The sequence below is a fragment of the Glycine soja genome, chromosome 15, assembly GCF_004193775.1.
Source record: "Glycine soja cultivar W05 chromosome 15, ASM419377v2, whole genome shotgun sequence".
Classification (NCBI taxonomy): domain Eukaryota; kingdom Viridiplantae; phylum Streptophyta; class Magnoliopsida; order Fabales; family Fabaceae; genus Glycine; species Glycine soja.
The window spans coordinates 2,892,775-2,905,804 of record NC_041016.1 but is presented as its reverse complement, the minus strand read 5'-3'; the positions used below and the strand labels follow the sequence as shown (position 1 = coordinate 2,905,804).

At 33.8% G+C, this 13,030-nt stretch overlaps 2 protein-coding genes and 1 pseudogene across 2 annotated transcripts; all 3 read right to left on the bottom strand.

Annotated features, from left to right (window-relative positions):
- Positions 1-2,615: 2,615 nt before the first annotated feature.
- LOC114388057 lies at positions 2,616-5,389 on the bottom strand (annotated as a pseudogene).
- Positions 5,390-7,466: 2,077 nt separating this feature from the next.
- On the bottom strand, positions 7,467-9,153 carry LOC114386311 (zinc transporter 1-like). Its single transcript, XM_028346277.1, has 2 exons — positions 8,454-9,153; positions 7,467-8,052 (listed from the first exon to the last, which is right to left on the bottom strand). The coding sequence occupies exons 1-2, from the start codon at positions 9,082-9,084 to the stop codon at positions 7,655-7,657; spliced, it is 1,029 nt and encodes a 342-aa protein (XP_028202078.1). The 5' UTR covers positions 9,085-9,153; the 3' UTR covers positions 7,467-7,654.
- A 1,750-nt stretch (positions 9,154-10,903) lies between these two features.
- On the bottom strand, positions 10,904-12,614 carry LOC114386923 (zinc transporter 1-like). Its single transcript, XM_028346992.1, has 2 exons — positions 11,921-12,614; positions 10,904-11,456 (listed from the first exon to the last, which is right to left on the bottom strand). Exons 1-2 carry the CDS (start codon positions 12,564-12,566, stop codon positions 11,065-11,067), a joined length of 1,038 nt encoding a protein of 345 aa, XP_028202793.1. The 5' UTR covers positions 12,567-12,614; the 3' UTR covers positions 10,904-11,064.
- Positions 12,615-13,030: the final 416 nt, after the last annotated feature.

Genomic DNA, 13,030 nt, shown 5'->3' with positions numbered 1-13,030 from the left:
AGTGAGCATTCAGAAGCTAAAACGTCCAAGTAGCCTTTAAAACACTCAAGTTGGCGAAAACTAAAAGAAAAGTCGAAAAACAAAGTCAAGAGAAAAGCTAGAGCGACCGAAACAAAGTCACCAAGAGAGTTTAGGTTAGAGGAGTGAGATTAGGGCTCTAGAGGTTGAAGGAGACATCCTCAACCCTTCTTTGTCATTTTCTTTCACTCAAACTTTGTTCTTCCTTGTATTGTAAGCTTATTTCTTCTAATGGAAGGCTAAACCTCTTGGTTAGGAAGTTCCGTTGAATCCTTGATGTAACATTCTTTCACTATCTATTTAATGTTGTTTTTATGTGTTCATTGTTTTTATCCATGCTTATTTTTACATGCTTGTAGCTTGATCACCCATTTGTATGTATAGTTAGAATTTTTAGCAAATTAGAAAATTGTATGTCTAGAAATGAAGTGCAACGATCTAGTTTATATTATGTTGTAGACTTAATGCAATTCTTTTAGGCTGAGTTTGTTGAGGGATCAAGAATGTGATTTAAAGAGAGTTAGACTCATTCATTCAAGGGATCTTGGTTTAGGTAATTTTTTAGTATAAGAACAATAAGATAACATTAAATAGAGAAAAACACATAACAACATCAAGGAAAATTCACTTGAACGACCCAACGCTTTTTACTTGATTGTTTTACTTCTCAAATCTTTAGATATTTAGTTTATAGTTAAATAGATTTTTAGAACAAAAAAAAACCCAACTTGATATTTACTTGCTTTCGGTTTATACAAATGTTTGCTCTCTGAATATATATTTTCTGAGTGAAACAAATTTCATGTGGACTCGACACTCGATCTTACCGTTTTATATATTACTTGTGCGACTCGATACATTTGCTGAATAGCATCGCGAACAAGTTTTCAGCGAACATATATGCATAAAATAAAATAAAAATAGTAAGAAAAATTATTAGATTAAATTAATTGTTAAATGTATAAATATCTTAAATAACTTTAAAATTATATTAATGTGATTTTAATGATTTATATATATTAACATACAAATGAACCTTCAGTCGTGCCAATTTGACAATTTCCATTCAATGGTAATTACTCACCTACAAATCATTATTAACATTTCCCAAGTTTTATTCTACGTATCTAAAATGATGTATGGTAAAGCTAGCTGTGTGGTAAATTTTCCTCTTAGAGGTTCCAAGGCTATTTGGTAAATTTTTCCTTTAAGTTTGAGTGGGCCTTTCTATTTCATATCACACTCTAAACACTTCTCCACATATATCATCCACCTTACTTAGATCTTGTTGTTGATATCACTCTTTATCTCGTCATTTGGTAAGACGAACCCATGGTACTTGTAACGTGCGACTTGTGGTTTGTATGTTCTCCCAATTTTTACCTAAGCCGGAATTCATGCATTTCTTGTGAAACTTGCATTCTGTTTGTTTTGTCTTTTATTTCTACAAAGGTGGAATTCGTATGTTTCCAAGGCTTGGCTCCAAACCTCTAACTTTACTTATTTCTTTGCTTGATTCTCTAACTAAAACTATCTCATCTGCATAAAGCATGAGCCATGGTATCGTTTATTGGATTAGTTCAGCAAGCATGTTTAGAACCAAGATAAAAAGATATGGACTCAAAGTAACCTAGTGGATCGATATATAGGAGTTAATTGGTTTGATGGTTAAAGAATGAAAAAGGGAGGAAGAAGTCATGGTTTAATGATGATAACTTATGAGGAAGAAGGATTAAAATCAAATTGTATGCACTGAAAATAATGTAGTAAATCTTATTTAAGAAAAAAAATTATTTAGGGACAAGTTCTTCAAATGACCATTATAGATATCCACTCATATTAGTTTAGTATTATGTCTTGCAAACTAATCACGTACAAATTATAGATTGTGTGGAACTAGGAAATTAAACATGTCATTTGTGAATGTGACACACATAAGTTGTGATTGATCCGATCAAGAAAGGAGTTACAACTAATCACCCTTGTGCTCCCACGATTGACAGATCAAATCTTTTATCTTGTTGGATTGGCACTTTTCCTTCAGTTACACTCATAGAGAGCAAAATGGTTGAGTTGATTGGCTCGCAAAGGCTGAAGCTTCATTTGAAGTAATGTTGTCATTTTGGCATCTCTGACCCCGTGGCATGAAGAATTTCCTTTTGGCTGATGCTATTGGAACTTCCTTTATGTGATGTAATTAATCTTGTTTTTATGTTTTTCACTAATAAAAACTGATCATACTTGACAATAATTCTAGCTTATGTTGTTTATTTTCATTCGTGTTCTTACCTTTGTAGAAAAAGATTCCATTACGTTTGTATTTTGGGAATGGTCCAATACTCCACGAGCAATTGTGTTTTGAGTATGCTGTAGTTAATAAATATACACTGTGAAAAGGGTGGTCAAGTTGGATAACTAACTTGCTTTTCATCATCCTTCCGAAAATGGGCGTAAGTCTGCATGTATTTTTTTCTCTTGCCAAGTGTCTATCAAACATTTTCTTTAATTTTTAACCCCTTACTATCAAATTAGATACACAACTAGCTCAACGATAATTAAATCGCAACTTTTTTTTTATTTGTTTTGGTCGAATTAAATTAAAAGTTAAAAATTAAAGAACATAATATGATTAAACATTTAATTTCTCATTTGAACTTTGAAGTGAAGTCACCTGGGTTGTCAGCGAGAAAGCGAATAGCAAACCAACCACCAGAAGGCACACCAAAGGTGTTTCTCTCAACAGGGTCAACTAGATTAAATTTCGCAGTGTCTTTGATAGCATCAAAGTTCCCAAAACCTTGACCCACCATGAAGATGTAACGGATGACTCTCTGCACTTAAAATGCTAGTGTCCTGCGACACCAACTGCATCCTCGTGTTAAAGGGTATCACCACCACTTTGGTTCCTCTTTTCACAATGGTGTTCTTCGGTGGAGTCCCCGTGTAGTTAAAGGCTCTCAGAGGAACAGCTGGGAAGTCCGTGGTGTAAACACCGTTGTTGCCCTTCCCTGAGAAATGTTGCTGAAGAATCGCCACCGAAGGAAGTGCGAAAGATATGTTGTTCATGGAGGCAGAGAATTTTGTTCTGTTATTAGGCCCTTCACATGTTTCGGTGAAGAAGAAGAAGCTTCTGTCAACTGTTTCGGGCACATTCGCAGGGTACTTTGCACTGTTCAAACTGCGAAATTGGAAACAAAGGATGTGTCGTTGATATCAGGAAGGGTCGGTTTCAACATGAGATGGTTTGAAGCAGGGGTATCGTTATCATTATCTTATTCTAGGATGCCAGCCAACGTGGAATTGTCGAAGGTGCCCTTGCCATTGAAGAATGGCCTCGCTAGCATGAAGAATTCAGTGGCGTTTGTGTACTCAGCAGGTTTTGTCTTCAACACTACGCTTGTTGTTTGTACTGGCCCAATGAGGATGATGTCGGAGTTTAATGTAAGTAACATCGGCTTCAACAACAGTCATGGAGTGGTTTGCTATGCTGAAAAACAGTTCAGTGTTCATTGCAGCGTTGATCAAACGGAGAAGATATGTCTTCCCTGGTTTCACCTTTAGGCTGAATGTATCTGTCCATGCATATGAAACCAATTAATTAATTATTATAAGTTCTCGTTAGATGACATGTGTTTAATTAAGGGAAATGTTGGATAAACCATCCATATATATATAATATTAATTTTCTTTAGAGTCCTATATAAGTAAAAAATAATATTATATGTTAAACTTAATTAAATATAAGTAAATTTAATTAATTTTATTATATTTAACGTTATTATTTTTAAAATACTCTTTATTTAATTTTAATTTTATCTTTAATGATTATTTTTATTCATGATGATAAGTTCTAATAAAAAGAATATTATAAAAATAATTTTATCTTTTACTTAAGATTAAAAAAATTAAATGATATCAATTAATTTTCTTAATTAATATAAAATTAATTATTTTTTGTTTAGAATAATAATACACCAACATTTATTTGTTTTAAACATCTCATTTTCATTTTTATTTATCCATCTTTTTTTATTAAATCATAAATCCTATTATACCTATATTTTTTTCTTTTTTTATCTCTCTCCCCCCGGTGTCTCACACAACAATGCTTTTTCATGAAACATTTTCCTTTAAATATTAAAGTTGTGTTGTGTAGTGTACCGTTACTGGAGTAAGGGCCCAGGAAGCCCGTTAATGGTGAATGCATCAGAGACCTTAGGACCACCCTCTGTGTGAAGAGCTTGTGTAATCAAAGCCTCCGGATCCACATTCCACCACTCTCCTATACTCAATTATTTTTAGGAACATTGTTCTTTCAGCTAGAAGTATGTATGCAAATAAAATACAAAATCAAAATGATTTTGTTAAGAATTAGTAGAATGTATGACAATATTATTATAAATTGATGCGTGCATGCATGTACCAAAGAGGATGGGGAATTCCTTGTAGGGTTGGGCAAATGGGTAAGATTCGTTGCGCCTGGGGAGGATGATGAGGGGTCCATACAGAGTTGCCCTTAACCACAACTGGTGTGCGCGTGCCAGAAGAGAGTTCCTCTTTGCCCAACCATGCTGAAGTTGTACACATAGCTCTGACCACTTTGTATGGGGCATTGAGTTATGTACGATGGTCCATCCGACCATCCACTACCTACTTGTCTCACTCCGTGCCTAACAAACATTTGATGTCATACGCCATTGTTTAATCACAATATCATACATATGCTAATTACGACAGACAAAACAATTAATTAATAAATATTCATTGCATGGACATATATATATATATATATATACACACACACACAAGCTAGAAGATGCACAACATGAGGTTAATTGGTACAGAACTCAAATGCATACCAATGGATGGTGATATTGTTAACATGGTTAACCACCTTAACCACTGATCTGTCTCCTTCTCTAGCAACAACACGAGGTCCCGGAAACATCCCGTTTACAGTAACCATGCTCTTTGTGTGGCACGGCCTAGTAACGTTTTTCAGCCTTATCTGCAAAAAAAAAAAACATCTCATGTGTAACAAATGTGAGAAAAACAGCTAATTTGGTATGTGTAACAGATATGAAAAAAAACAACTAATTTGGTAAGCTTTAGTAGCGCTAAGTGGTGGCGTAAGTTACAGTTATAACAATTATTTGAAAGGAGAAAACTAAATTAAAATTGTATACACACGCGAGTGTAAGTGATGTAATTAGGTAATGCTAATGCGTATTTCGAACTGATAATTCCCAGTAACTACGCCTCCATAGTTTGAAGTAGCAGCCAGTATAACCTCTGGAAAGGTCCAAAGGAAGCTAGTGACTAAGAGGGAAGCGACTGAGAGAGCCGCTGATGAAGGAATAGCACTAATCATTTTTTTTCCTGCAACAATATTGTGTGCTTCTGGCCAGAATCGATTCACGTACAGCTAATTAATAGCATTTGAGACTGGCTTATATTTGTATAAATAGAAAATTTGGTCCATTAGCTAGCTAGGTATCTTGATATTTCATTAGGTTTCAGAAAGAAGCATGTTAGAATAGAAATTGAATGATTCTACACCTACTTTTCTATCTTTTTTTTCCCCGTTTGGAGTCCTTCACTATATATTTCTGCATTTAATTAGTTTGGAGTGCCACCAAGGTAATTATTAAATGTTCTGTCCCAATTACGTCCCCCAGATCTTACTCCCAAATGGACAAATCACATCTTTCTTTCCCATGTGCACCAGCTATACTAAACATTTTTTTTATTTTGAATTTGATTGTTTAACAATAATGAATAGTCTCCACTTTCTCATATATCCCAAAATATCTAGCAACAAGGCATAGCCAATTACAACTTGGGCCAAGCACAACAGCTGAGGATTAGGCCACTTAAGGGAAAAGAAAACAAATAACATCAACTATATTTAAACATGGCCCTTGCTCCTATAAGGCTTGGTGATTACACGAGTGGGCCTTGATGTAGTGGCTTGCTCCAGCATTCTAACAGAAGAACTCGATCGATTGGATATTAATTTGCTTCACTGCCTGGTTGGTGTGATTGCACCGTTGCTTATTAACCAAACAGCTAGTAGCAATCTTTTTCTTATTGAATGAGTGAGACCAAATTGAAGGAGAAGGCCATTTGACCAATCTTTTTCTTATATTCGGCCAGGAAAGTATTGACATAGCTATAGAGATAGATTAGGACATTAGGTTGTCTCCATAAGTCTAGTATCAGAATTTCTATCACCGGCCCTAATTAAACTATAAAGATTTATCACAAAGCAGAATTCATTAAAGTAATGTTATTAACAGCAATCTATTAACTATGACATAAATTGGATTTGAAATTCTCTCATGTTACTAACTAATATGACAATATAATATTATGACAAAAAAATATACAAAACTATTATAATTAATAGAATCTACCGCTATTGATGCTAGTCACTAAGACGAGAGAATCCTACTCCACATAATTTCACGGAACTGATCAACCTGGATTAGCCAACTGAATTTATATTGCCATGCATGTAGTACCTTGTAGCAATGTCTATTCAGTTACCAAGAGATGAAGTAAAGAAGTCGGAACAAAATTAGCTAGAGGGACAGGGAGATTTCCTATTCTGCTTGATACATCGTGTTTAATTAATCTCTCACAAACACATCCCCGCAGGTACTAACATAGAAATAATATTGACAATTGATTCGCAGCTCATTATCTGGCCCTTTCATCATATAATATTATTCCCGTTCACAATAATTCACTAATTATATTATTTAAATATCATTCACCATCATAAATATTATATCCAAAAAATGAATTCACCCATATCGTTTTCAGTTTGTAGGTTCTACTATATATATATATATATATGCGCGCGCGCAAATACCTGTATAAAAGCTGTAGCATATGATATGAAAAATGTCTGTTGACCAGTACGAATCAACGAGATTAATGTCTGCATTTATTCTTTCTTTGAAGCCAACTATGGAATTTGCATTAATTACTTACAGAGTACAACATTAAAAACCTGGTGTTTGAAAAGGGAAGCTAAATACAAGAAACATTAAGTGCTCAGATTTCCATTTGTCATGTTATATATCCAATAGTACATCCTTTATGTCCTCCATTAATGATATAGTGTGCTTGAGTGAGTCTTTACAAACTTGATTTTGAATGATTTTCATTTTATAAAATTAATTTTAGTTAAAATTAAGTTTAAAATTAAGTGGTTTCTATATTTAGAAGATTACCTTTGTAACTAGCAAGATAATTTTTATCTTAACGAAAATTGGAAGTGTTAATGTAAATATGAGAAAAGATGACTGTTACGAAATTATATTGCACAAATCTCATGTATGAACAATATAAGATGACTTTGTCCAATAAAAAATGAACAAGTACTTGAATTCATGCACCGATGCGATTTTTTATGAAAAAGAACTTTGTAACAAATACCATCACTCTATAAACATTGAGGGTCCATTAACAATATATATTACACGACATATTACATAGTATTTTATGTATTGAGAATCCGAACACAGAAACTAAATTATGTGCATTCATCATAGGTGTCACGCGCACAATTTCGTAGAACAATATTAAAAAACAAAGAAAAACAGGAATTGGAAGATGATGATGATGATCAGTCCCAGATCATGACTACTGCTATAACAGCAACACCAGAAAGCACAGCGAGAAACCTAAACCAGGGGGTGTCGAAACTGCTGGTCGTCCCGGCCTGCTGTTTGAAGCCTTTGGATATTAAATGATTGATGGCAACATAGATGAAAACCCCACAAGCAACACCCATTGTTATAGCAAACATCCAATCTGCGGTGCTTCCTTGTGTTGTGGCATCTATGGCAATACCAATCCCCACACCAATGGGGCTTGACACAGCAAAGGCAAAAGAATATACTGCCGTTGTTAATAAGGGTCTCTTGGGTAACATCCTAAGCAAAGCAATTCCCATTGCAATTGCAGCAAATATCTTGTGCAAGGATATTGTCCATAAGTTCCTCCATGCTTCTGCCTTCGTACCTGAATATTAGTTAAACAAGTTTACATATATATATAATTAAATAAATAATTTATTTAGTTCCTCAACTATACATTTGAGTGTTGATCACCAATTTAGTTCATAAATATATAAATGCTATGACAAATTAGTTCCTAAACAACAAATATTTTTTTACTAAAGATAATTTTATTTGAACAGTTAAAATTATTAGGAGTAACAAAATTCTCCCTAAATATATTTTATACAATTGAATATCTAGAACTAGAATTTAAAATACTGATTAAGTTAAAATAATTTGATACTAAGAAAAACAATAATCAAGATGAGTATATATGAAGTGGTGAAAATAATATCCTGTTCTCACAAAGAGACCATCTTGTGAGTTGTGATTTGTTTTGAAGGTGAAGGAGAGAAAATTAACCTGCAACTCCAACGGCAATGCCCTCAAAAAGCGAATGGAAACACAGTGCAAGGATGAGTAGAATGGTGTCTCCCACAGAAGAAGTCTTCAATAATGCCGGGTTTGTTGTCTCCACTGCACAGTGATCTCTAGCTTGGTCATGTTGCTCTTGGAGTGCTTTCCCTCCTTCCAGTTCCACCACTTTGGGCTTCTTCTGGCTATTGCTGGTGACAAAATTCACAACGCAGTCACCAAACATGGTGAGAAGGTATCCAGATGAAGCGAGCATGAAGGCAAAAGGGTAAGCTTTTGTGGTGAGTTCTCGGAAGGTCTCATCGGAATCGCTCAAGAAATGCATCAAGGAGGTTCCCAAGAAAACCCCACCAGCGAACTGAGTCCCCAACACAAGAAAAGTGTCGTTCCAGCGGAAGAAGTAAGGAGACACCCCACCAGCGAAAGTGGTCACAAGCAAGATGATCAAACACCATAGTTTCACCACGATCAGACCCCGAGAATACAAATCTCCGCTGTCAGAACCACCTCCTCCTCCTCCGTGAGCCTTTATTGGATAGAGGAGCGAGGCTAAGAGGCACACAACGAGGAAAGTTGATACGAGGTTCTTCATTTTCAAAGAAGCGACTGATGAAACCATGTATTATTCTATTCTCCTCTGCAACTCCTGATATCTGAATAATCTGAACTTGTTGCTTTAATTGTGTCGATTAAGTACTCGATTCTATTGTGTTCATTTATACAATAATCACATTATAGTTTGTATTAAACTTGCACTGCAACTGTGAGGGATGCATATGTTGTATTGTAGCATTTGTACTATGCACAGAGATTGGCGTCAGCATGCATTCAGTCAAAGTTTAACTAGTAAAATTTTAGTAAAACTATTCTACTCAAACCAGTATATTCTTACAAATTGGACACGACTTGAATATAATTTGCCTTACATATTTACGTTTCAAATATGCCCCCGTCATCAAATTGTATGTTCCCGTGAATTCCATCGTATCTGTCCCTTTCATTGTCATTTTTTACTTAGAGGAATAAATGAGACAACAGAGAGATGAGGACAATTCAGAAGCTTATAATTCAAACAAATTATTGGGAAAACACGTATGCAAGAGATACCAAAGAGTATGACTCAAGGACGATAATATTAACTAGTTTTCAAACAAAAAATTACTAAAATGAATTAATTAAGATATGCTTGTACATGGAAAAAAAATAATTAAAGTGAGATAGCTTCTGTTATACCTTTAATTTTGGAGCAACGTCCCCCAAGCATAAGGTAGCTTAAAACCCACAATATAAATTAGGAATCAATCAACTCATATACATTAATTTTAAAAAATAATGACAATCAAACCAGAGAACTTACTTAAAAATAAGGAAACTAAGAAATGGGGAACCAAAATCATCGGTCACCTTCAGTACCACTAAGAAATGGAGTATTTAGATATGCATTAAGTAAAATATGAACTAAAATCAATCTGAAAACAACTTAGTCAAAATCTATATTCAATTGAGAGGGTGCATTGCACTCCCTCACTCCCTTACTTTTACTTTTAAAAAATTACACAGAAATATCTTTTATATATATATATATATATATATATATATATATATATATATATATATATAATCTTTCTAATTTTATATATTTTAACCTCTTACCTTTAATTTTTCACTCCACTCATGCATGTATTTATTTTTATTTTAGTATTTAATTTAAAAGTTTAACCCTGTCTTTTTTTCCGATGATTATCTATCCTATTTTAAATGTGCATATTTTACGCCTTGACTTAGCGTCCCAGATTTACTAATCACATGTCCTTCAATATAAAATGGTCCTTTTTCAGTGTTGATTCTCCACATCTTTATATATATTTACCTTTTCAAAGTTGATTTTATGATTTTTTTATTTATTTAAATTTTATTTTTGTATGATCAATCAACGATTTTAAAAAAATCCTAAGCTTAAAATTGATATTTAAATTCCAAATAAGTGATTATGTAAATTTTATTTGCACTTACGTATTTTGAAATATATTCGTCAAAATTAAGTTCGAGTATCAACCCAAATTAACACGCGCGGAGAAATTATCATTTTCTCTTTTTATTTAAAATTTTAATTATGTATCATTTCATTGTTAGTTATATTCTATAACTATACATTGAGTATATATTAATCAAGTTTATTTTCATGCATAATCATAAATTAAATTCTAACTCATATTTAAAAGACTTAATTATTTTCTACGATCAACAACAATATTTATAAGCATGATTTTATCTTTTGTATTTATAATTTATTTTATCTTAATATATCCAACGCTAACTAATACAAGGATTAAAATGAAATCAGATTAAAAAACAATGGCCTTTCGGTCGGCATTCTTCGCTGTCTCTTAATTGCACAATGGATAATTGAAGAAGGAACCTGAACAATTAGTTTCACCTGATAGAAAGAACAAAGACTATAAATTTTTATTCAAAATATTAAACGAACGTTTAATATTGTGGCGAACATATAATGGTACATTCATCATAATTATCACACGCACAATTTCGTAGAACAATTATTAATGAACAAAGAAAAACAGGAATTGAAACATGATGATCAGTCCCAGATCATGACTACAGCTATAACAGCAACACCAGAAAGCACGGCGACAAACCTAAACCAGGGAGTGTCGTAACGTGTTGTCTTGTGTGGTTTGAAGCCTTTGGATATTAAATGATTGATAGCAACATAGATGAAGACCCCACAAGCAATACCCATTGTTATAGCGAACATCCAATCTGCGGTGCTTCCTTGTGTTGTGGCATTTATGGCAATGCCAATCCCCACACCAATGGGGCTTGAGACAGCAAAGGCCAATGAATATGCTGCTGTTGTTACAAAGGGTCTCTTAGGTAACATCCTTAGCAAAGCAATTCCCATTGCAATAGCAGCAAATATCTTGTGCAAGGATATTGTCCATAAGTTCCTCCATGCGTCCGCCTTAGTACCTGAATGATATATTAGTTAATTAAACAAGTTTACTTATTATTAATCTGAATTTCAAGTATCATAAATTAAACCATAATCAGAATAAAGGGAAACAGATTGGAGTTCCCAATAAGTAATAATCAAATTGGTATATATTCCACACGAAATGAACAACGTGGAAATACTAATTAAGTCCTATTTGATTTGAGAAAATGATTGTTGTTTTTATTCCTAACTTGTTCAAAAGTAATTATAAAGATTTGTATATGAAATTATGAAATTTTACATAGTTTTGAACCATCATGGTTCCAATTATTACATAAATTCCTACTATCATCGTCTTAATTAATCTCTACGTGACACATGCATATAGTTAGATTTTATGAATATTCTTTCTTATAAACTAAAAACTAGACTAAGTAATAATTTCTTGTGAAGAGTCTTGTGATTTGTTTTTAAGGTGAGGGAGAGAAAACCAACCTACCTGCAACTCCAACTGCAATGCCCTCAAAAACTGAATGGAAACACAGTGCAAGGATGAGTAGAATGGTGTCTCCAACAGAAGAAGTCTTCAATAATACAGGGTTTGTTGTCTCCGCCACTGCGCAATGATCTCTGGCTTGGTCATGCTCATGCTCTTGGGGTGGTGTTGTCCCTCCTTCCAGTTCCACCACTTTGGCTTCCCTCTTGCTATTGCTGGTGACATAAGTGATAACACAGTCACCAAGCATGGTGAGAAGGTACCCAGATGAAGCCAGCATATAGGCAAAAGGGTAAGATTTTGTGGTAAGGTCTCGGAAGGTCTCATCAGAATCGCTCAAGAAATGCATCAAAGAGGTTCCCAAGAAAACCCCACCAGCGAACTGAGTCCCCAAAAGAAGAAAAGACTCGTTCCAACGGTAGAAGTAAGGAGAAACCCCACCAGCGAAAGTGCTCACAAGGAAGATGATCAAACACCATATTTTCACCACGATCAGACCCCGAGAATGCAAACCTTCGCTATCAGATTCATCGTCATGAGAATCACCGCTTCCTCCGTGAGCCTTGATTGGACAGAGGAACGACGAGGCTAAGAGGCACAAAACAAGGAACGTTGACTTGATGATCTTCATTTTGTTGGAAGAAGCCATGGGCTATTCTATTCTCCGGTGCTATTGATATCCAAATAATCTGATCATGTTGCTTTAATTGTGTAAGTACTATTATTTTTCTTAACCATCTAATTCATAAATAAAAAAATATGATTAATCTAGAATTCTTAAGCATTTAATTCTTTAAATAAAATTTAATCAATAATTATTTATATTAATGATCAAATTCAATATTATTTAAATAATCTAATTTTAAATTTAACATATTAATCATGTCTAATCATATTTTTATTTTTATATAAAGTACTTTTTGTTTGTATTGTATGTGTTAATTAACTAAATTAAGTATGATTTGGTACAACAATTGTACTGCATTTTTGGGAGATGCGTATTGTAGCATTTGTACTGCACACTACACAGCTAGCGATGGGCGTCAGCATGCATCTATTTTTTTTTAGATTTATGTATAAAAATGATAAAAATAAATAAGTAAATAAAATATT